Raw genomic sequence first — 25,185 nt, forward strand, 5'->3', positions numbered from 1 at the left:
TTTTACGTTTACTTAGAACTAGAAAGACAAGAATTGCATGTGATGAATTGCTCTAATCATGGGGTTTATTTTTTAACTCATTGTGTTTTAAATTTAAACTTTTTTCCCTCTCTTTGATATACTTATAAAGTGTGAAATTAATAATTTTAATGAGTGACTCAATTAACTATTTTCATTTCTTACGCGTTCAAAATTACACAAATTTGTTGCATACAATTTTTTAAAAAGAAAATTTCTATTATTATGGAGAAAGTTCGGTACATTATGGAAGGAGGAATTTTGAACTCGAAACACATGGTAGAAACCTAACGCCCATCCACTAGGATATTAGAAACCCAACGCATATCCACTAGGATATTAGACCACCAGAGCTGGTCCTGAGATATTTGGTGCCTGTGTCAAAATGTGTCTTTTTCCAGTACAACAACAGAAATTGAAAAGAAATATTTAAAGAGGGCTGGAACCCAGTCGAAGCTGGGGGCTAGGCCCTCACACCCATGTTATATTACTCGAAAAAAAAAAAATATACAACGGGATGGAACATAGTACCGAAACCCCGACAATAAAAAACAAAATCACATACAACCACTCCAAGCAGTCAACATGACCATTACATATTGAATCCAAAAGGTTGACGCCTATTCTCTGCATATAATGCACAGAAGATAACAAGATTACTAATATAAAAAGAACATCTGAAAAGATGAACATATGCATCAACATATAAGTTAACCATTCTAAGTGCAAATTTAGAAGTGATATGCTCCAAGTATAATATTGGACAGAAGAGCGGCAGCATCAACCAGTTCTGCTATATCCGGCTGGATGAGAGCTGCTAAAGACATGATTGTTCCCTAATAACATGAATAAATTGAGTAAACACCAAAAGTAGCAGCAAGGGAAGGAGATGTTAAGAAGATGAAGAGGTGTAACACCTGTGAATGTCCAACAACAAAGACTTTGGTGCTTGTTGAATATATGCAGCGCATCATTTCTGATAGATCAAATCGAGCCAATTCCTGCCAACTCCAATCCTAAAAATCCTACAGTAAAGCATAAATCTTATTCTCTTCTGATAAAGATGTGTGTCCCTGTCTCCAACGTGTTTGACGCACATTCCCTACCCATACATCGAAACCTTCATCTGCAAGGACAAATCCCAGTTATTCTTCTGGAGAATTTAAGAACCATGAATCACCTGGTCAAGATCAAGAAAAGCCAGTAACCAATTACAATTGAGTTTGAAGCACATAAGAGCCTAATTTAAAATGTATCCCATGGATGTTCATCAATTTACACAATAGTTAGTTTCAAGAAAGGAAATTTCAACAGAACCTGAAAACTTCAGATCAGGGGGCACCAAATAGTGAGCTATACATTCAAAATTTGAAATAATCAACTTAGTGGGACCAATATGTTGAAAAAATTGGAAGGAGCTATGAAAGTAAGGCTTTTCACTAATCAGACGTCCAGAGAATCAATATTTTACTCACGGATCAGTTACGGGGAACACTCCCCACCAAAGCAATCTCTTTCGTCTGAATCTGGAAAACAAGCAGCAGTGGATTTTAACAGTCTGGGTATCTCAAAGTTACTTTAATCATAAATTTAACACTAAAACATATAAATGGGCATTATTTAGTGAAATATTAGTATAGTACTCACTGTGTGCTCGGAACAAGAGTACCCAGAAAGCTCAATGAGCTGCGCACAGAGGACTACAGCGGTGAACGACAGCGACCGATTCTGTAAAATTCAGTCAAGTTTTGGGTGATTTCTGCAGTTATTTCGGAGGTCAAGAGGCTGATAGGGAAAGCTGCGACCGAAGGGCACTGGTCTGGAAGCAAAGGCTCAGGTCACCGCTGTCCCGATTCGCGAAGGAAGTGCCCCAAAAACAATTTCGGCCCTGGACAGGTGCACTGTTTGCACTGGACCAGGGCCGGCCGGCCCTGGCAATAACGTCCCCCAAACAGTACATATACAGATGCTAGAAATATATTAATGTAACCTGAAACTACTAGAACCATTCAATTCTAGCGTCTACAGCTATAGCATTAGTTGGTACAATGGACATTCTTCCAAAGAGGGGGATGAACTCGTTGAGGCTCTTATTTATTCCTCCTCTTGTTGTGCCCTTTTCAGCTGCTAATTCCAGACGATCCAATCTCATACATCTTCCCTGCAAAAGCATGCGTGCCAGACTTCAAGATCAAATTTTTCCAACAAAAGAAACTTAAAGATCAAACTCGCTAGCAGATTAAATGGTGCACAAGGGTGTTAAAATCTTGACATAGTATATTTTTGGCAGATTTTATGTGAGCATGCAACTAAAACTGGCATCACTATCAATGGTGCAAAAAGATTGGTGGAAAACTTTAACAGTTTGAGTTGTAACTTCTCCATTGTATTTGTTAAGGCAAGACGGATGTCATCTATGCATTTTTCTGTAAAACTTAAAAGGCTGCATAGCAGCTCTTGTTCGTACGACAAGCAATTGAAAATCCCATCATTATGCCCCGCATATACCAGAAAAAAAAAGTCATTTACACAAATTCAGAGCGTTCATCCACTGTAATTTGCAGATATAGAAACGTTAAGATAAAAGGAAATGCAAAGTTAGCAACGGGAATTGACATACCAATATCTTCACAGTTTCTGCACAAGCACAAATCAAAAGAATCCGGCGGTGGAGTTATGTACCTCTCCTTGGAAAATGCCACCTCTTGGGATTTCAAAATATGCGGCCGTGGCTAGCCGTCTGACCACGCCAATTCCACCAAAGCCGCCGCAACGCGGCGCAGTGTCCGATTGATTGCTTCAAAACAGAGCTTCGTATCCATGTGTTTATCAGCACAGAGTACCCAAAACCCCTGAAAATTATTTCTTTATTCAGATAATAAAATTTCCCAAATTTCAAATTTTAATTCCGAACCAAAAATAGGATTTGAATTTTGATTACCTAGAAATTGGGGGGTTGGCGATATGCGTCCTCGAGAGGGTACCAATACAAATTACAGAGCGTGTTGGGACGATGTACAAGGCTTTTGCAGTCTCTCAGATGTAAATACCGAAGCTCCGTAAGGCGTTCAATCCAGGGGGAAAGCTCTTTGATAGATGTTCCATCCAAGACAAGATTTCTTAATCCTTCCATATTTTCTTCAATGCTTGGAAACACCTCGAATTTTGTACAACCGGAAAGAGAGAGATAGACAAGGGACTTGAGCTGACAAATGCTACTTGGAAGACTCTTAAGCTCCTTGCAATTTTCTAGCTTCAAATGATTCAATCCCGTGAGATTATTAATTGACGAGGGCATTTCTTTAATTTTTGATCCGGATAAATGAAGAACTTTTAACCCTTCAATCACTTTTAAAATCTCTGGAAACATCTCAAGACTCTGACAATCATAAAGTACAAAGGTTTCGAGAGATTTCATATGAATGTTGCTTGGAAGACTCTTAAGTTTTTGGCAATCTGATAGGTTCAAATGAATCAACCCCGTGAAATTATTAATTGACATGGGCAGTTGTTTAATTTTTGACCCGGATAAATTAAGCTCTTCTAACCCCTCAATACCATCTGAAATCAATGGAAACATCTCAAGACTGGAGCAGCCACAAACATTAAAGGTTTTCAGACATTTCAAATGAATGCAACTTGGAAGACTCTCAAGTTCCTTGCAATCTTTTAGGTTGAAATGACTCAACCCCGTGAGATTATTAATTGACTCGGGCAGTTCTTTAATTTTGGACTCGGATAAATTAAGCTCTTCTAACTCCTCCATACCTTCTGAAATCTCTGGAAACATCTCAAAATTGGAGCAGCCAAAAAGATTAAAGGTTTTGAGAGATCTCATACGAATTTTATTGGGTAGAATCTTAAGTTCCTTGCAATATGATAGGTTCAAATGACTCAACCCCGTGAGATTATTAATTGACTCAGGCAGTTCTTTAATTTTGGACTCGGATAAATTAAGCTCTTGTAACTCCTCCATACCTTCTGAAATCTCTGGAAACATCTCAAGACTGGAGCATCCATAAAGATTAAAGGTTTTCAGACATTTCATATGAATGCAGCTTGGAAGACTCTTAAGTTCCTTGCAATCTCTTAGGTTTAAATGAATCAACCCCGTGAGATTATTAATTGACTCGGACAGTTCTTTAATTTTGGACTTGGATAAATTAAGCTCTTGTAACTCCTCCATACCTTCTGAAATCTCTGGAAACATCTCAAGGCTCACGCAGCCAAAAAGATCAAGAGTTTTGAGAGATTGCATACGAATTTTGCAGGGTAGAATCTTAAGTTTTTCGCACCCTTTCAGATCCAATAAAACAAGTTTTGTAAGATTCGAAATAGATGGGTGAACCTTAACTAACCCTCCACAACCATGAAGAATTAGCCTCTCAAGATTTGGCACATTTGTGAAGTCAGGGGTTTCCTTAAGGTATGAACAATAACTTAAATTGATGAATTTCAACTTTTCCTGCGTCTGTTAAAACATTCAGGAAAACATGCATTACTTAATAAGACATCTCACTCAAAGCCCAAACATTTAAAAGAAACAAATACATGTAAATGATTGCACATACCTGGGTTCCTTCCCAAAGTCGGTCAATGTGGCTATATTGCATGTCAAGTCCAACAAGATTTTCGAATTGAAAGTTGGATGGCAAAGACTTGAGCGGGAAACAAGACCAGGAAAGAAACCTCAACTCACTAGAAACAAACTTTAAGGACCCAGTCAGGTGTTGTATGCTGAAAGTACCGATCTTGAGAAGTCTTAGTTTAGTCATCCTATCAAAAGCTTTAACAATTAAGCATCCCTCATATGAGTGCCCCAAATCTAGGATTATGCTTTTAACTGTTTCTGTACCCTGTGCAAATCAAAGGGAAGGAAAAAGCAGAGAACCTTAGTTTAGATTATGAAGTTAATGGTTGTTTCTTAAGGAGTTGTTTGATAATAATTTTGTTTTCACTTTTCACTTTTGTTTTGATTATTTATTTAGAAATCTGAAAATTGAAAACATATAACTTGTTTGTAATTGTTTTCAATTTTCAATTATTAAAAAAATGAAAATTAAAAATTAAAAATGGAAACAAAAGTGGTTATCAAACGAGCTTAAGAAATTGATTTTGGTCAAAAGTTGAAGCTTTCTACTAAACATTGCATAAGAAGAGAAATTATCACCGTATTTTTAGTTATCACATGAAGAACATCTTCATAACTCCACAACCTACTTCGTTTCCCAGGCTCTTCGATAGATTCTTGCTGGACGATTTTCCGACCCATTTCCTCTAGTAAATCATGCATCTCCAGTTCCCCCTTCCATGAGACAGTTACTAGAGCTCGATCGATTAAAACTTTTATTCCAATATCAGGATAGGAACCACAGCTGTGCAGAACTTCGGTTGCATAGTCTTTTCTCATTCCTTTAAAGAAACATGCAATATCTAGAAAGATATCCTTCTCCGTGTCATCTAGTCCATCGAAGCTTGTTTTAAGCACATCATGAATTCCCTTTTGCGGGATTTTCTTTATTTTTTCTAACTCATTTTCCCACTGGCGTACATTTTTGTTATCAAGAAAAGCTCCCAAGACTTTGAGTGCTAAAGGCAGACCTTGAGCATATTTTACAGCACGCCTCGAGAGATCATCATAATCTCTGTTGGGTTGGTTTTTTCTAAAGGCGTACCGCCTAAAGAGTTCCAGAGCTCCATTATCACTTAAAATCTTGGGATTATATATCTCATCAGCTATGCTTAGTAATTGCGAATCTCTGGTTGTTATAATAATTCTGCTTCCACCACCAAAGGAATGTGGTTCTTTAAGTAAAGCTTCAATTTGTTCTAATTCTTCCACATCATCAACAACAATAAGAACTTTTCTCCGACCTAGGCTATTTAACACCACCTGGAAACCTTTATTCGAAACGTCGGAACTCCCCACCTTGTTGTTCGAGATACTCGATAGAAGTTCTGCCTGCATATATAGTTTGCCATGCTTTATGAAACCTTCCTTGAAATTTTCAAGAAAGCAACAAGCTTTAAATCCACCAGAGATTTCATCATAAACAGCTCTAGCGATGGTTGTTTTGCCTAAACCACCCATACCCCATATTCCAACAATGCGAACATCATTAGTTTCAACTCCAGGAGGATACAATAATGAATGCATGTTATGCATATGAGAGTCCATTTCAACCAAGCCATTATCTTTGCTTGATGATGATGAGATGTGGATCAATTTCTTAAAAACATCTTCTACAATTTTCTCAATAAGCTCTGCATCATCCCTGTCAAATTTAAAAAACAATATAATAACACCACCAAATAATACTTAATGGGTCTTTTTCATCTGTTAGTTTAAAAAAAATAGAAATTAAAACTAAAACTAAAATCTAAACGTTATAAAAATCCCAAAAATTAATAGGAAACTAAAACAAATTAGAATTTACTCATATTTTCGCGAATCCCAGCCGGATAAACTGGTGGCAATTGTAAGAGCGGATCTCCAGCTCTGAACCTCTTCCATTTCAGCGTTAGAATCACGATCGTGCTGAGCAAAAGCTTCCTCGAATTTTCTCTTGAGTTTACGAACGTCAGACGGATCAACTTCATAGAAAATGGGGAGTACAATCTGGTTATTGGTATCCTTGCATTTCAAGATTTGCACGAGTTCTTTCAAGCACCAAGTGGAAGAAGCATAGTCTTGAGAGAAAACTACAATCGAAAGCCTTGACTCTCGAATCGCTGTCAGGAGCTCAGAAAGGTGGTCGCCTTTTCTGAGCTTCTCGGCATCAATGAAGGCGTTGATTGGTTTCTTAACCAGAGCGTTGTAGAGATGGCTGACGAAGCCCCTGCGAGTGTCTTCCCCTCTGAAATTGATGAACACATCGTATTTGCAACCAAGGCCAGAAGAAGATGAAGAAGAAGAAGCAGCCATTATTAATCGATCGCACCTGGTCAGCGACGATCGAGCAGCTAAGACTAAGAGAATTGTAAGTACAGAGATACTCAATAGATCTACAAATTGGATCACCGGAAATTAGTCTGATCGATACCAAGTCAATGAGTCAATGCAAAAGTAAAAAGGGGAAAGGGAAATTATGCTTTATGTTTTTTCACATCTTCTTCGGGGAAATTTCGGTGTGAAAGGAATCTTATCCTTTTGATTTTTTAACCGAAGCAAATGCGAAGAAAAGGGTCAAAGTGGTAAATTGAATATACACTTGCCTATCCAACAACCTCTTAATTTAATATATTTAATTGAGAAAAGTAGTTTAGAGGAAGAGGTATTCATCAATTCCCCATAAACTTGTGACCATTGGCCAATTTTCCCCCTCAACTTTAATTTTGGCCAATTTCTTCCCTAAACTCTCATAATTAGTTAATTTCCCCCATCAACTTTAATTTGGTCAATTTCCCCCCTCAACTCTCATAATTAGTCAATTTGCACCCTACTGTTAATTTTTTATTTATTTTTCATCTATTCTTTTTTTTTTCTTTCAATCTTTCTAATAACTTCCAACAAAATACTAAAATTAATATAAACTCACCTGCATAATATAGGGTAAAATGTACAAAAACATAATACCATTAGTATGTGATATGGGTTGATTATAAGAAAAAGTTATGAATCGGGTTTAAATCATGTAGAAGAAGAAACAATAATCCTAAACTCATGGATCAGACCTATTTCAATAAAATGGGTTATTCTTAATAAGGAGTCGAAAATTATGAATTGACTAGCCATTTTTGCACTAAACCTCGATTCTCCGCAATTTACTTGAACTTAGCTTTCACTTTTATAAAGAAAATTGTATTCACATACAAAAATGTACACATCAATCCTTTTCGTTATCAATTTTGTATAGTAAAAAATCAAATAAAATTACTCCATACTAATTTATTATGACTAATAATACTATTTATGATAAATTGTAAAATTCTAAATTTTAATCTATTTGTAATAGGATAAAGACATAGGAAAATGATTAACATACATCTTATTTAGTTTCTTACACACACTTGTTTAATTATGATCAAATTAAAAAATTAACAGTAGGGTGCAAATTGACTAATTATAAGAGTTGAGGGGGGAAATTGGCCAAATTAAAGTTGAGGGGGGAAATTGACTAATTATGAGAGTTGAGGGGGGAAATTGGCCAAAATTAAAGTTGAGGGGGGAATTGGCCAATAGTCACAAGTTCATGGGGGAAATTGATGAATACCTCTTAGAGGAATGATGGTATCTCTTTTTCTTCTCACTCAATCTTCCAGCATGCGATTTAATCATGATTAAAGCCAAGCTTAATAATAGGTCGTATTATTTAGGTCGTTTTGGATTATAAGTTTTTGTTGTGAACTTGTGATACGATAGTTAGAAAATTAAAAAAATTATAATTTAAATATATGTGGTGAAATCTGTTAAGATTTAGATTCAAAATTGAAAATTTCATTAACTTCATTAATTATTAGCACACGAAGCTTACAAATGAAATAAAAATAATAAAATTAGTCTCACATGTAATCTCTATGCGCTAACAATTAATAGAGAGATTCATTTTAACCTAAAATGTGTGACTTACGTACTAATAATTAACAAAATATTGACAAAATTTTCAATTTTAAGCATAAATCTTAATAAACTTCATCTCATAAACTTAAATCCTAATTCAACAATCTTCTCATTACCTTACCACTGCAAACTACCTTGCCACTACAAAAATTATTAATCAAATTAAACTTATTATTTACTTACAAATACGTAACTCAATCACCGAAAGCTATCTCCGTTGCTATCTCCGTTTCTTTGCTGAGTGGACAGCTGTCTCTTTGTCTTCTTTTGGCAGATAGCTACTAGACTCCTAGTGGCCGGCCTATTTTCCACAGCTGGTTATAGGACTCAGTTGCTATTCAAGAAGTGTTATGTTGTAATTCAATATTGATGGAAATCCAACAGAATCTTCTTCGAATTGTTGTGAGCATTTTGGGATATTTTTTAATCATATTCATTTATCGTTGTGGGATCAATTTTATTAAATATTATTTATGTTTAATTTTAAATAAATAAATTTAAAATAAATTTTTATCGCACGATATACTATGAACGAATACGATTCATAGATCTCCAATATCTTCACAAGAAGAATCCAAAAGGATCCGGATTCAATGGAAATAAGCTAATTTTGAATCAAATAACATTACTTTATTTTGTAAGTAAATTAATTTTAAATCAAACAACATTCATTTATTATGTAGCTAATTAATTTTGTATGTGTCATCATATATATTAGGCACATTTTATTATAGGTGATTTTGTGGTATTCATTTTCATTTGTAAGTAAGAGGTCTTAAGTTCGATTTTCATCAAAAACGAATTTAAACTATATTATTGCTAGTCCATTATGAGGCCTAACCCACCCTCCTCCCCCTTAGTGTAGATAGATCGTTTGTTCAAAAAAATATATAATCAAAATAGAATGTGAAGCGAAACAATAGATCAACATTATTTATGTTAATTATAAATAGGTCAACCATGTATGTGATACTTAAATCATTTAAAATAAAATAAAAATTACAAAATCTGCCATTACAGCTGGCACACACTTTAATTAACACTTTCTTTCTCATAATTTTTATATTTGGAATAAGTCATACGAATCAAATACTACAATGTATTATCTGTTTTTTAATTCTATTTTTTACATTTGGATTCAGACACTGCGTTGTAGTGTCCATTTACTGATTTTGTTTTTTCCATCACTCACATGCCTCCTATATGTTCCTTTGTACATTTGGATTTAGACAATGCAATGCAGTGTCTGTTTCTTGGTTCTGGTTTTCTCTTTTGGATTCAAACGCTGCATTGCAATGTATGTTTCCTAGTCCTATTTCTTTCATCATCCACACGTCTCCTACACTTCACACTTTCATGCGACTCCTGATTTTTACATTTAGATTCAGACATTGTAATGCAATGTTCATTTCCTACCTTTGATTTTTACATTTAAATCTAGGGTTAAACTCTGTTTACTACCCTAATGTTTCGTGGTTTTCTACATTTAGTACATCAAATTTTTTTCATCCCAGAGTCATACCTAAAGTGTTAATTTTGGGACAGTCTCATACATCCATTAGTCAAACTGTTAGTTCTCACGTTAAGTGATGATGTGGCGCCCATGTGGACAATGACTGGGCCCCACGTGTCATTAAAAAATATTAAAATAATTAATTATGTAACACCCGCCCCCACTTATAAAATTATATGTGTGTAATATTCCCTAAATATTCTGAATCTATCAATTTTACCCTTTTTGGACTACCCTATCAGGATCTAAACATTGGATCCTTCTTTCTTTTCAAACTGCCACGTGGCAGCTCCCTAGCAATTTCCCTGTCTTCTCTCTCTGTCCCCCCCCCGTGACTCCTTCTTTCTCTTCTTCTTTTTCTGTTTTCTTTTCTTTCTTCTGTCTGTCTCTCTGTCCCTCCCGACTCTATCTCTTTCTCTCGTCTCTCTCTCATAGCTCCCTCATCTCTCTTCTCTGCAGCAACCCGCACGCACGCACCCATCTCCCCCGCGCGAAGAAGACCCATCTCCTTCTTCTCTCTCCCTCTGTCCCGTGCTGCGAGCCCAGAAACCGGAGAGGAACTCCGGCGAAACCTTTATTTTCCCGGTTGGGACGAATCGAAGCCGGGTGTAAGCACACCCAACTCCGGCGATCCCGAGGGTGTCGGGGCTTTTTCCGGCCATCTCCGATCGTTCCACGACGAAAGGAAGGTGCAATTATTAACGGTGATTCTGTTATACCTTCTTGGTATAGCTTTGCACCGTTGGTGTACGGTGAGTGGACCCCTTCAAAATCATGTTTTAACAATAGAAATGCATACATGAAAAGCATGATTTAATACTTATGTTTTACGAAGTACTTTATGAGATATATGCTTACTGAGGCTAGATTGAATTATTACTATTTTTCCTATAACCCATGTTCTTATAGAATATCCGATGGATGACGATATGATATTAGAACATGTTTAGAACACCTCTTTGTAGTATAGATGATGGATGACTTTATACTACGAAGTTGTTTTTCAATATGTTATGCTCAATGGTTTTGTACTTACCTAGTGGTCCTTTCCGCTACGGGACGTAGGGATAGATTCCGGTCCGTCCCGAGCGACGGTTTGGTGTTGGCATAGGGCCTGGAGTGTGTTTCCTCTGGCTATTTAGCACAGGGACGGGGAGCCGGCATGGGGTCTGTAGTGTATTTTCCTCTGACTGTCTGCTCAGAGACGGGGAGCTGGCATGGGGCCTGTAGAGTATCGGACAATTCACTAGTGTTTATTACTTATACAAGTTATGAATTTGAGATATTGCACGGCATGCTAGGTTTCGGAAAATCTATTTTGATCATGATATATGTGTTTTCATTAAACCTGGGGGTTAGTATGTTGATAACTGTTTTATTATATTTATATCAAACTGGTCCACTCATGTTTGTTTTGCGCCCCCTTCAGGACCTACGAACGAGGATTACGATATAAGCTACGAGGCTTTTCCCTATCAGTGATCCAGTGCTATACTTCTTCTGCTTCGATATCTTTTGTAATATAGCACATCTCTATTTTAAATTCTGTTTGTACTCTGTAATAGATGTATGCTTTGACATTATGCGTGGATCCTAATGTTGTAATTAGAAGTTGAATTTGTAGTATTATTGTGGCTAGTCTTGCTGCCTGTTTTAGCTTATTTGTGAGTTTTTACTTAAATTAATGGCTTTCGTCACCCTTTGGGTGTCGGCCAGCACGTGATAATCCCGATGTCACGAGGACATCGGGATCGGGGCGTGTCAGATTGGTATCAGAGCATGATTCATTCAGAGCATACTTAGGATTCTTTTCCACCATTTGGTAATTATAATTCCCCTTATATCCTTAATTTTCTGTTGTTCTAAATCTTTCTTGTTTCTTATCAGAATTATGGATCCCGCTGGTGGGCATGTACCTCGTCGAGCTCGTTTTGGTATAGGGGGAGGACTTGAGCAATTGGCTAATGTTTTGCGAACTGCCCTTACTGGTAGATCATCGAATCGCACCTATATTGAGATTGCTACCAGTCATGGTATTCCAGAGCTTAAGGTAGTGGGAGCCTGTCCGGAGGCTGAGGAATGGTTAGAGCAGGTGGAAGATACTCTGGAGGGTATGAGATGTCCACCAGGTGAGTGGGCGGAGACTGCTGGGTTTTTTCTTAAGGGTCCTGCAAAGATTTGGTGGAAAGGAGTGAAGCATTCTCGTCCACGAGGCACTTCGATGACTTGGGTGGCATTCCGGAAAGCTTTCAGTGCACATTTTCTGAGTCCCAGTTATCAGTTGAGGATGAGACAACAATTTCTGGAGTTTCGTCAAGGCGATCTGAGTATCACAGAGATGGATAATACTTTTCGACGCCTGTCGAGACACCATCCGGTGACTTATGATAACCCGAGTGAGAAGATGGTTCAGTTGCTGGTTTGTTTGAACCCTGATTATCGTGAACGAGTGGCAGCTATAAGGCACAGAAGTTATGAGGAAATGATTGAGACTTGTTTGAGGATTGAACAATCTAGGTGGGAGACTCAGCACCAGGAGGAGCAGGCGCAGTATCAGGAACCACCCAGATATCAGGAACAACCTCGGAACCAGAACCAGAGAGGTCATGGTTTTAGATCTCGGAGTGTGAGGAAATCTGGTAGCTCTTCTAACTTTGTTGGCCCTAGACACTCTCATTCCTTCAAACGTCAGGGTCAAGGTTCAGGTTCTTCCAGCGAGGGTTCGGGTAATGAATCAGGGAGGCGATATTTCAGTCATTTTCGATCGCAGGTTACGTGCCACAGGTGTGGAGGCATGGGACATATTGCCAGATTTTGCCCTTCAGGACAGCCTGCTGAGAGTTATGCATCGGTGCCGAGTTATGGTGGAGGGAGTAATCCGAGTTCTAGCTATGGAGGTAATTACACTCAGAGTTATGGTGGAAGTGGAAGTGGAAGTCAGAATACCCAATTTTCCACTCAGAGACAGCCGCAACAGTTTGGTGCAGCTTCGAGTAGCCGCTCTCAGGGGAATCGAGCAGGCCGTAATAATCAAGGTTTCAGAGCTCGTGGTAACCGTAACAGTGGTGGAGGACGTCAGTTTCATGGACGTATCAACGCCATGACACAGCAGGAGGCTGATCAGGATCCTCAAGTCATTACCGGTATGTTACTTATTTGTGGTAACTGGGCGAGGGTTCTAATCGATCCGAGTGCTACTTTTTCTTTTGTGTCTTCATCTTTTGCACCGAATTTAAATGCACCACCTACACCTCTTGGTTATGATATGCTTGTGCAAATGCCGCAAGGGGATCTGTTTTGTGCTCAGTGGGAGTATAAAAGTTGCCCAGTGGTAGTGGAAGGGGAAATGATGGAGGCTAATCTGGTCCCTTTTCATTTGGCGGAGTTCGATGTGATTTTGGGGATGGATTGGCTATCCAGGCACCGGGCCTATGTCGCATGTTGGGAGAAATCTGTGACGTTCAATCGACCTGGACGACCGTCAATCACATTTCAGGGTGAGCGACGAATCCTTCCTAGTAGTATTATTTCCGCTATTCAGGCTACTAGATTGTTGAGTAGGGGATGTGTGGGATTCTTAGCTCATGTAGTAACGAGGGATAAATCTTCGTTACGTCCTAAGGATGTGCCAGTGGTGAAGCATTACACCGATGTTTTCCCGGAGGATTTACCAGGGTTACCGCCTGCGAGGGAAATTGAATTTACCATCGATTTACTTCCAGGAACAGACCCTATCTCTTTAGCACCTTATCGCATGGCACCGGCGGAGTTGAGGGAATTGAAGGTTCAACTTCAGGAATTGGTGGATAAAGGTTACATCCAACCCAGTATGTCTCCCTGGGGTGCTCCTGTTTTATTTGTTAAAAAGAAGGATGGATCGATGAGACTTTGCATCGACTATCGGCAGTTAAACCGGGTGACGGTGAAGAATCGATATCCTTTGCCTCGGATCGACGATCTGTTCGACCAGCTGAAGGGTGCTCAGATATTCTCTAAGATAGATCTTCGCTCAGGTTATCACCAGTTGTTAATTCGGGAGGGAGATGTACCGAAGACTGCTTTCCGCACTAGGTATGGACACTTTGAATTTCGTGTCATGCCTTTCGGACTGACGAATGCACCTGCAGCATTCATGGATTTGATGAACAGAGTTTTCAGACCGTATTTGGATCGGTTTGTGATTGTGTTCATTGATGATATTCTGATCTTTTCCAAGAGTGTCAGCGAGCACAAGAAGCATTTGAGGTTGGTGTTGGAAAGGTTGAGCAGTGAGCAGTTGTATGCTAAGTTTAGCAAGTGTCAGTTCTGGCTAACCCAAATTAGCTTTCTCGGTCATGTAGTATCTGCTGAGGGGATTAGTGTGGATCCTCAGAAGGTGTCAGCAATAACTACGTGGGAGCAACCGAGGAATGTTACTGAAGTGAGGAGTTTTCTAGGTCTGGCTGGCTATTACCGAAGATTTGTTAAAGGTTTCTCAGCCATTGCCTTACCTCTGAATAAGTTGACTCGAAAGGAAGTGGAGTTTAAGTGGGATGAAGATTGTGAGCGGAGTTTTCAGGAACTGAAGCGATGTCTTACTCAAGCTCCCGTTCTTACTCTTCCAGACGATAGCGGTGAGTTTGATATCTACACGGATGCATCATTATCAGGTTTGGGTTGTGTACTGATGCAGCATGATAAAGTCATTGATTATGCTTCCAGACAGCTCAAAATTCACGAGAGAAACTATCCCACTCATGATTTGGAACTTGGTGCAGTAGTGTTTGCTTTGAAGATCTGGAGACATTACTTGTACGGTGAGAAGTGTCGTATCTTTACTGATCATAAGAGCCTCAAGTATATCTTTACTCAGAGGGATTTGAATTTGAGGCAGAGAAGATGGATGGAACTTATCACTGATTATAACTGCACGATCGAGTATCATCCCGGACATGCCAATGTAGTGGCAGATGCACTTAGTCGGAAATATCATGGATAGCTTGCATCTCTCCAAGCTATTCATGTTCCACTACTATTTTCTCTTCGAGAAACAGGCTTGTCGGTGAGACCGGGTGAGCAATGAGCGTGGTTGGCAAATTTCCAAGTTAGACCTGTTTTGGTGGATATAGTCATAGAAGCTCAGGAGCTTGATCAGGAGAGTGCCAACATTAAGGTCTCGGTGGAAAAAGGAGAAGAGAAGCATTTTATCATCCGAAGTGATGGAGCCTTGATGTGGGAAAACAGATTGTATGTTCCTCATGATAACGAAGCAGTGAAAAGAGCAATTCTGGATGAAGCACATTTGTCAGCTTATGCCATGCATCCGGGAAGTACTAAACTGTATCGCACTATCCGTCTGTTCTATTATTGGTTGGGAATGAAGCGGGATGTGGCGGATTATGTGAGTAGATGCATCATTTGTCAACAAGTAAAGGCAGAGAGGCAAAGACCTGGAGGATTGATGCAGAATCTTCCGATACCAGCATGGAAATGGGAAGACATCACCATGGATTTTGTGTATGGTCTGCCGAGGACGCGGTCGAGATTGGACGGCATATGGGTAATTGTTGATCGACTGACTAAGACCGCTCATTTCTTACCTGTTCGACAGACCTATTCAATGGAGAAATTATCGAAGTTGTTCATCGATAATATTGTTAGACTTCATGGTGTACCTGTCTCTATTGTTTCAGACAGAGATCCCAGATTTACTTCCAAATTTTGGAAAGCTTTTAATACTGCCATGGGTACTCAGTTGCTGTTTAGTACTGCTTATCATCCACAGACTGACGGTCAGTCCGAGAGGACAATACAAACATTGGAGGACATGTTGAGAGTGTCTGTTCTTCAGTGGAAGGGTAGTTGGGATAACTATCTGCCGTTGGTTGAATTTGCATACAACAACAGCTACCATTCGAGTATTGGTGTGGCACCTTATGAAGCCTTGTATGGGAGAGTGTGTCGAACGCCGTTGTGTTGGGCAGAGGTCGGCGAGCGAGTATTGTTGGGACCGGAGATTGTAGACACTACCAATGAGAACATCCAGCTGATAAAGAGAAATCTCAAGGCAGCTCAAGACCGACAGAAAAGCATAGCGGACAAACATTCCAAAGATCGTGAGTACAAGATTGGTGACTTTGTATTCTTGAAGTTGTCTCCCTGGAAGGGTGTGGTTCGTTTTGGTAAACGAGGAAAGTTGAGTCCTCGATATGTTGGTCCTTATCAGATTACGGAGAGAATTGGTGCAGTTGCCTATAGATTGGAGTTGCCACCGGAGTTGTCTCAGATTCACAATGTTTTCCATATTTCTATGCTTCGGAAATATGTATCAGATCCCTCTCATGTTATTCAGCTAGAGCCGCTGGAAGTAAGTCCGGATGTTAGTTATGTTGAAGAACCAGTGGCTATTCTTGACCAGCAGAATAAAGTGTTGAGGAACAAGGTCATTCCGTTGGTGAAAGTGTTGTGGAGGAACCACGCTACTGAAGAAGCGACGTGGGAAACGGAAGACCTGATGAGGAGTCAGTATCCGTATTTATTTGCTTGAAGTTGTAATTTCGGGGACGAAATTTTTATAAGGGGGGTAGATTGTAACACCCGCCCCCACTTATAAAATTATATGTGTGTAATATTCCCTAAATATTCTGAATCTATCAATTTTACCCTTTTTGGACTACCCTATCAGGATCTAAACATTGGATCATTCTTTCTTTTCAAACTGCCACGTGGCAGCTCCCTAGCAATTTCCCTGTCTTCTCTCTTTGTCCCCCCCCCCGTGACTCCTTCTTTCTCTTCTTCTTTTTCTGTTTTCTTTTCTTTCTTCTGTCTGTCTCTCTGTCCCTCCCGACTCTATCTCTTTCTCTCGTCTCTCTCTCATAGCTCCCTCATCTCTCTTCTCTGCAGCAACCCGCACGCACGCACCCGTCTCCCCCGCGCGAAGAAAACCCATCTCCTTCTTCTCTCTCCCTCTGTCCCGTGCTGCGAGCCCGGAAACCGGAGAGGAACTCCGGCGAAACCTTTATTTTCCCGGTTGGGACGAATCGAAGCCGGGTGTAAGCACACCCAACTCCGGCGATCCCGAGGGTGTCGGGGCTTTTTCCGGCCATCTCCGATCGTTCCACGACGAAAGGAAGGTGCAATTATTAACGGTGATTCTGTTATACCTTCTTGGTATAGCTTTGCACCGTTGGTGTACGGTGAGTGGACCCCTTCAAAATCATGTTTTAACAATAGAAATGCATACATGAAAAGCATGATTTAATACTTATGTTTTACGAAGTACTTTATGAGATATATGCTTACTGAGGCTAGATTGAATTATTACTATTTTTCCTATAACCCATGTTCTTATAGAATATCCGATGGATGACGATATGATATTAGAACATGTTTAGAACACCTCTTTGTAGTATAGATGATGGATGACTTTATACTACGAAGTTGTTTTTCAATATGTTATGCTCAATGGTTTTGTACTTACCTAGTGGTCCTTTCCGCTACGGGACGTAGGGATAGATTCCGGTCCGTCCCGAGCGACGGTTTGGTGTTGGCATAGGGCCTGGAGTGTGTTTCCTCTGGCTATTTAGCACAGGGACGGGGAGCCGGCATGGGGCCTGTAGTGTATTTTCCTCTGACTGTCTGCTCAGAGACGGGGAGCTGGCATGGGGCATGTAGAGTATCGGACAATTCACTAATGTTTATTACTTATACAAGTTATGAATTTGAGATATTGCACGGCATGCTAGGTTTCGGAAAATCTATTTTGATCATGATATATGTGTTTTCATTAAACCTGGGGGTTAGTATGTTGATAACTGTTTTATTATATTTATATCAAACTGGTCCACTCATGTTTGTTTTGCGCCCCCTTCAGGACCTACGAACGAGGATTACGATATAAGCTACGAGGCTTTTCCCTATCAGTGATCCAGTGCTATACTTCTTCTGCTTCGATATCTTTTGTAATATAGCACATCTCTATTTTAAATTCTGTTTGTACTCTGTAATAGATGTATGCTCTGACATTATGCGTGGATCCTAATGTTGTAATTAGAAGTTGAATTTGTAGTATTATTGTGGCTAGTCTTGCTGCCTGTTTTAGCTTATTTGTGAGTTTTTACTTAAATTAATGGCTTTCGTCACCCTTTGGGTGTCGGCCAGCACGTGATCATCCCGATGTCACGAGGACATCGGGATCGGGGCGTGTCAAATTAAATAAAAGTTATAAAAAAAAAACCGAATCTGCAACCCAGAAGAAGAACCTTCTGGGTACGTGTTTGCAGTTGCGGGGCGAATTCTAGATCTTAATTGGATTATTAGTTTCTGTTGTAATATGGTAGTTAGAAGATTAAAAAAAACTATGATTTATGCTTCATATGCTAACAATTAACAGATAATTAATGAAATTTTTAATTTTAAATCTAAATCCTAACATATTTTACAATAGAAGCTTAAATCTTAATTTACTCAATCACATGGATTATTTTATAACTACCTTACTATTAATTCAATTAAACCTATTATTTCTACGAAAACTAACAAAAATTTCAAAAAAAACTTTAGTTTTAATGAAAAAAGAAAAATGAAGATTTGGTAAATAATACCAAAAAAAAAATAAAAATATAAATTTTCATTAAAAATGAACAGCATCAAAAGTGTTTTATTAATACTCCAATTATTTATTTACAAATACGTGACTAAATGAAAGGGAGCACTCAAAATGATGAAAAGCAGGAGCACCGAAGGCTATCTCCGTTTCTTTGTTGAGTGGACAGCTGTCTCTTCGTCTTCTTTTGGCAGATAGCTCCTAGTGGCCAGCCTATATTCCACAGCTGGTTATAGGATTCGGTTGCTATATAAGAAGTGTTTTGTTGTAATTCAATATCGATAGAAATCCAATAGGATCTTTTTCAAAATTTTGTGCGGATTTTGGTATGTTCGTAAATCGTATTTGTTCATATTATACGCTCATTTTTCATGGAATATTATTTTTGTTTAATTTTAAATAAAATAATTTAAAATAATTTTTTATTGTAACATGTACAATGAACGGATATGAATTGATTCACAGATCTTCAAAATCCTTACAAAGAAAATCCAAAAATAATCCGAATTCAATGGAGATAAGTTAATTTTGAATCAAATAACATTAGGAAAAAAAATTAACATTAGACGGTTTTAAATAATTTATTGTATATTTTTAGGGAATTGTTATTAGCACTTTAAAAATCTCATTTTACACTCCAAACTTTTTATATTAGAAAAGAAAAATACACTTATGAGGAATGTAGAATAAGATTTTTGAATTAACCATGCAAAAATGTAATGTTAAAGCATCATGTCATACAGACCTCTTCAAGGTACCAGAAATTTTTGCACTAAAGATGTCACAAGCAGCTGATATGAAGCTGCATTTTCTGTGAGTTGAAATTTTGTCAATATAATCGATCACCTGAAGAGAGAGAGAGAGAGAAAGACAGTGATGTCCAGAGATGTGAGCCTAAATGCTGAGTGTGTAAAAAAAGAAGATTAAATGGATAGCAAGAATATACAACTTTAATGCTGAAAAGAACATTGAATATGATGCTCATTCATCATTGCCATTGAACGTGTACCTTCTTCTTTTCCTCTTTCTCAAAAGCAAGTAGAGCCTTGAAGACTTGCCTATATGATCCATCATCACAACCAGGCAAAGTTGTTTTAATCATAGCAACAATGGCTCTAACTAACTACCTGCCATAAGAAACATGCTACATCAACAAGATCACAGAGTGTACCAGAAACCGTAATGTAGCAAAATCTTAGATAAAATAGCTGGCCAAAAGGGAATGGAAAAGCAAGCACAAAAAACAATGAAAAGGACCAGTGATGCCAAAATTCTGGTGGAAAAGGTGAAAAGCTTATGTCTATTACAGTTCTTGTATGCATTCTTTATAACTTAAGTTCTACGTAGCAAAAACCACCTTATGCACAACAATATTGGAAAAATTAGATACATACAACTGAGAAGATAGGTTTTCATAATCTGGACAAGTGCTAACTACCTTCTTCCTATAAACTGCCACTCCATGAACATTAAATGGTATTTTCCTTTCACGCAAGGCTGTCTGGAAGACTTTTCCTGATACCTGTAGAATAAATTACAAAAGAAAATGTGACCAAAATGTCTTATATGATTCACCTCATTCACATTAGCACTAAGGCAAGTAAGCTTGACCTGCCTCCGGTAAAGGATTGCTATATTTCCATAGGAGCACCCTGCTTCTGACCGTTTAGATGCAGTCTCCAGGATCTTGTCGACAACAAAGGCGCATTGTGCATCCTCATTGTGACTTTCCTTGATAATTACCTACATTTTGCCAGTAAAACCAGTGTCACTAACTAAAAGGACTGAAAAATGACATCAAATTGTACTTGTTGGAGCAAGGAAAGATTAAGTACCTTAGACCCAGAAGAATTGTCCGTGTCAACATTCTTTAGTTGGCATCACTTCTTATTGTTTTTTATAACAGAAGATGCAGCTTCCACAATATAGCGTGTGGACCGAAAGTTCTTATTAAGCCTAATCTGAACCATAAAGTTATGTCAAATCCCACAGAACCCCATAAAATAAAACTTACTTTCCTGTAATTGTACAATATATTTGTTCTATACTATATATAACGAAAAAAGACACCGTGAATGACATAAGATAACATAGCAGTCAAGTGCGAAGCGAACCTCTTTGTAATTTGAAAAATCTTTACGAAAAGAATCAAATCCAGAAATGTCCGCCCCATTGAAACTGAAAATGGACTGCAGCAGGATATATGTTATTTGATTTAGAACAGATAAGGGCTGGATTAGAATGAGCTGAGAGAGGGAGAGAGGGAGAGACGGAGCAATAACATTGGATTTCCATAATAAATCAACAACATGCCTGATCATCATCACCAACAATGGTTATGTGGTTATGAGAGGCGAGAATCCGCAAAAGTCTATATTGCATAGCACTTGTGTCTTGAAACTCGTCTATTACAATAGCTTTCCATGACTCCTGGCACTCCTTCAACACTAATTAAGAGAACACCATGTATCAACATTTAGCATTACTTGTAAAACTAGATAAATCAATGAAATATACTTAGATGATAGAGACCTTCAGGAAAATCACTTAGCAGCTTCACAGAGCAGCTAATTAAGTCGTGGTAGTCCAAAGCGTTGCACGATTTCAAGATATCATTGTAATTCCTAAGAATTTCACCCTGATTCAGATTGAGAGCTAAAACTCATAAGCAATAGTTTCAAAGAACTGAAATGATATCTGAAATTCTAGTTCTGAGCGTACTCCTGTCACATCACCCATTCTTTGGCATTCAGCGGGAGTTCTTTCCAGAAGCTTTTGCCTGAAACATAAATAAATTTATTGCCTAATGCCACATATTGTAAGACACACCATTGTATTGGTCACTCTAGCTAAGCACAATGAGCTTCAGTGGCATACGGCGGTCACACAACACGCCGGATGCACTCTTCCACTTCATCCATCCAGCTTGTATTCTATGGTTGAGATCTCCATCTAATTCTCCGTTCTTTTGCAAAATAGATCCTAGGTAACGAAAACGGTCGCTCTTTGATATTTCTTGATCTCCGATCCTCACCCCTAAATCGTTTTGGCCTCCATTTGCACTGAACTTGCACTCCATATATTCTGTCTTTGATCGGCTTAGGCGAAAACCTTTAGATTCCAACACTTCTCTCCAAAGGTTAAGCTTTGCATTTACCCCTTCCTGAGTTTCATCTATCAACACTATATCGTCTGCGAAAAGCATACACCAAGGAATATCACCTTGAATATGTCCTGTTAACTCATCCATTACCAACGCAAAAAGGTAAGGACTTAAGGATGAGCCTTGATGTAATCCTACAGTTATGGGAAAGCTTTCGGTTTGTCCTTCATGAGTTCTTACGGCAGTCTTTGCTCCTTCATACATATCTTGTATAGCTTGGATATATGCTACTCGTACTCCTTTCTTCTCTAAAATCCTCCAAAGAATGTCTCTTGGGACCCTATCATACGCTTTTTCCAAATCTATAAAGACCATGTGTAAATCCTTTTTCCCATCTCTATATCTTTCCATCAATCTTCGTAAGAGATAGATTGCCTCCATGGTTGAGCGCCCTGGCATGAACCCGAATTGGTTGTCCGAAACCCGTCTCTTGCCTCAATCTATGCTCAATGACTCTCTCCCAGAGCTTCATTGTATGACTCATTAGCTTAATACCACTATAGTTCATGCAATTTTGTACATCGCCCTTATTCTTGTAGATAGGCACCAAAGTGCTAATTCGCCACTCATTCGGCATCTTCTTCGTTTTCAAAATCCTATTGAAAAGGTCAGTGAGCCATGTTATACCTGTCTCTCCCAAAACTTTCCACACTTCGATTGGTATATTGTCTGGGCCTACTGCTTTTCTATGTTTCATCTTCTTCAAAGCTACAACCACTTATTCCTTCCGGATTCCACGATAAAAAAAGTAGTTTCTACACTCTTCTGAGTTACTCAACTCCCCTAAAGAAGCACTCATTTCATGTCCTTCATTGAAAAGATTATGAAAATAACCTTTCCATCTGTCTTTAACCGCGTTCTCTGTAGCAAGAACCTTTCCATCCTCATCCTTAATGCACCTCACTTGGTTTAGGTCCCTTGTCTTCTTTTCCCTTACTCTAGCTAGTTTATAGATATCCAACTCTCCTTCTTTGGTATCTAGTCGCTTATACATATCGTCATAAGCCGCTAACTTAGCTTCTCTCACAGCTTTCTTCGCCTCTTGCTTCGCATTTCTATACCTTTCACCATTTTCATCGGTCCTATCCTTGTATAAGGTTTTACAACATTCCTTCTTAGCCTTCACCTTTGCTTGTACCTCCTCATTCCACCACCAAGATTCCTTTTGGTGTGGGGCAAAGCCCTTGGACTCTCCTAATACCTCTTTTGCTACTTTTCGGATACAACTAGCCATGGAATCCCACATTTGATTAACTTCCCCCTCTCTATCCCACACACACTGGGTGATTACTTTCTCTTTGAAAATGGCTTATTTTTCTTCTTTTAGATTCCACCATCTAGTCCTTGGGCACTTCCAAGTCTTGTTCTTTTTTCTCACTCTTTTGATATGTACATCCATCACCAACAAGCGATGTTGATTAGCCACGCTCTCTCCTGGTATAACTTTGCAATCTTTACAAGTTATACGATCCCCTTTCCTCATTAGAAGAAAATATATTTGTGTTTTTGACGACCCACTCTTGTAGGTGATCACATGTTCTTCTCTCTTCTTAAAGAAGGTGTTGGCTAAGAAGAGATCATATGCCATTGCAAAATCCAAGATAGCTTCCCCATCCTCGTTTCTCTCCCCAAAACCATGGCCACCATGAAAACCTCCATAGTTGCCTGTCTCCCTGCCCACGTGTCCATTTAAATCTCCTCCTATAAATAACTTCTCCGTCTGAGCAATTCCTTGCACCAAGTCTCCAAGGTCTTCCCAAAATTTCTCCTTCGAACTCGTATCCAACCCTACTTGAGGTGCGTACGCACTAATCACATTGATAAGTTATTGTCCTATTACAATCTTGATTGCCATGATTCTATCTCCTACCCTCTTGACATCTACAACATCTTGTGTCAAGGTCTTGTCCACGATGATGCCAACACCGTTTCTCGTTCTATTTGTGCCCGAATACCATAGTTTAAACCCTGAGTTTCTAGATATATATATATATATATATATATATCAAATGGCCCCTAAATGCTATTAAAAATCTCAAAAATTAACAGGAAACTAAAACAAATTAGAATTTATTCATGGTTTCGCAATTCCCAGCCGGGTAAACTGGTGGCCGTTGTAAGAGAGGGCCTCCAGCCGGATAAACATTTTCGAGTTATATGATATTTGTATAGCAAAAATACTTTAATAGCAAGTGCGCGTGAGTGAAGAAATTGAACTTACTTATATTCTTTCGAATCCCAACCGGAAAAATTGCAGGCTCTGGGAAGAGCGGACCTCCAGCTCTGCACCTCCTTCACGTCAACGTTAGAACGACCTTCATGTTTAGCAAAAGCTTCTGCAAAACTTCCCTCGAGTTTACGAATATTGGACGGATCGACTTGGTAGAAAATGGGGAATACAATCTGGTTCTTGGAATGGTTGCATTCCAAGATTTCCACGAGTTCTTTCAAGCACCATGTGGATGAAGCATAGTTTTCAGAGAAAACTACAATCGAAATCCTTGACTCTCGAATCGCTGTCAGGAGCTCGGAAAGGCGGTCGCCTTTTCTGAGGTCTTCGGCATCAATGAACGTGTTGATTGGTTTCTGACGCAGAGCTTTGTAGAGATGGCTGACGAAGCCCGTGCGAGTGTCTTCCCCTCTAAAATTGATGAACACATCGTATTCCCAACCAAGGCAAGAAGAAGAAGAAGAAGCAGCAATTAATCGATCGCACCTGGGCAGCGATGATCGAGCAGCTTAAGACTAAGAGAATTGTAAGTACAGAAACACTCAATAGATCTACAAATTGGATCACCAGAAATTAGTCAATGAGTCAATGCAAAAGGGAAAAGGGCAATTATGCTTTTTGCGTTTTCACATCTTCTTCAGGAAATTTCGGTGTGAAAGGAATCCGCATACTTTTGATTTTTCAACCCAAGAAAATGCGAAGAAAGGGGACAAAGTAGTAAATTTAATCTACAGTTGCCTACCCAACAACCTCTTGATTTAATATATATTTAATTAGGAAAAGTAGTTTAGAGGAAGGATGGTATCTCCTTTTCTTCTCTCTCGATCAGTCAATCTTCCCGCGTGCGATTTAATCATGATTAAAGCTAAGCTTAATCTTAGATCGTATTATTTAGGTCTAATTGGATTCTTAATTCTTGTTGTGATATAGTAGTTGGAAGATTAAAAAAAATTATGATTTAAATGTTTGTGGTGAAGTCTGTTACGATTTAGTTTCAAACTTGAAAATTTCGTTAACTCCGTTAATTATTAGCACATGAGACTCACAAATGAAACTAAAAATATAAAGTTAGCCTCACATGTAATCTTCACGTGCTAACAATTAAAAGAGAGTTCCG

General features: G+C 38.7%; 2 protein-coding genes across 23 annotated transcripts; both read right to left on the reverse strand.

The window, feature by feature from the left end:
• Positions 1-444: 444 nt before the first annotated feature.
• Positions 445-24,637, reverse strand: LOC114825904 (disease resistance protein RUN1-like). Of its 15 annotated transcripts, none has more exons than XM_070825393.1 (9): positions 6,456-7,222; positions 5,189-6,293; positions 4,590-4,874; positions 2,960-3,271; positions 2,701-2,870; positions 1,666-2,179; positions 1,494-1,544; positions 936-1,144; positions 445-854 (listed from the first exon to the last, which is right to left on the reverse strand). In XM_070825393.1, the coding sequence occupies exons 1-4, from the start codon at positions 6,941-6,943 to the stop codon at positions 2,960-2,962; spliced, it is 2,190 nt and encodes a 729-aa protein (XP_070681494.1). In that variant the 5' UTR covers positions 6,944-7,222; the 3' UTR covers positions 445-854; positions 936-1,144; positions 1,494-1,544; positions 1,666-2,179; positions 2,701-2,870. The 15 variants fall into 15 exon arrangements, with proteins under 15 accessions (XP_070681494.1, XP_070681490.1, XP_070681493.1 ...); XM_070825389.1 differs by having other exon boundaries at positions 2,639-2,870; XM_070825392.1 differs by having other exon boundaries at positions 936-1,198; positions 2,639-2,870.
• Positions 18,681-22,753, reverse strand: LOC114826145 (ATP-dependent DNA helicase SRS2-like protein At4g25120). 8 transcript variants are annotated; one of them, XM_070825399.1, is made up of 10 exons: positions 21,397-22,753; positions 21,208-21,313; positions 20,989-21,122; positions 20,790-20,864; positions 20,511-20,636; positions 20,291-20,418; positions 20,114-20,197; positions 19,685-19,802; positions 19,421-19,521; positions 18,681-18,888 (listed from the first exon to the last, which is right to left on the reverse strand). In XM_070825399.1, the coding sequence occupies exons 1-5, from the start codon at positions 21,412-21,414 to the stop codon at positions 20,556-20,558; spliced, it is 414 nt and encodes a 137-aa protein (XP_070681500.1). In that variant the 5' UTR covers positions 21,415-22,753; the 3' UTR covers positions 18,681-18,888; positions 19,421-19,521; positions 19,685-19,802; positions 20,114-20,197; positions 20,291-20,418; positions 20,511-20,555. The 8 variants fall into 8 exon arrangements, with proteins under 8 accessions (XP_070681500.1, XP_070681498.1, XP_070681504.1 ...); XM_070825397.1 differs by having other exon boundaries at positions 20,287-20,418; positions 21,397-21,542; XM_070825403.1 differs by lacking the exon at positions 18,681-18,888 and having other exon boundaries at positions 19,356-19,521; positions 19,685-19,794; positions 21,397-21,542.
• Positions 24,638-25,185: the final 548 nt, after the last annotated feature.

Source organism: Malus domestica, chromosome 07 (genome assembly GCF_042453785.1).
Source record: "Malus domestica chromosome 07, GDT2T_hap1".
In the NCBI taxonomy this organism is placed as follows: domain Eukaryota; kingdom Viridiplantae; phylum Streptophyta; class Magnoliopsida; order Rosales; family Rosaceae; genus Malus; species Malus domestica.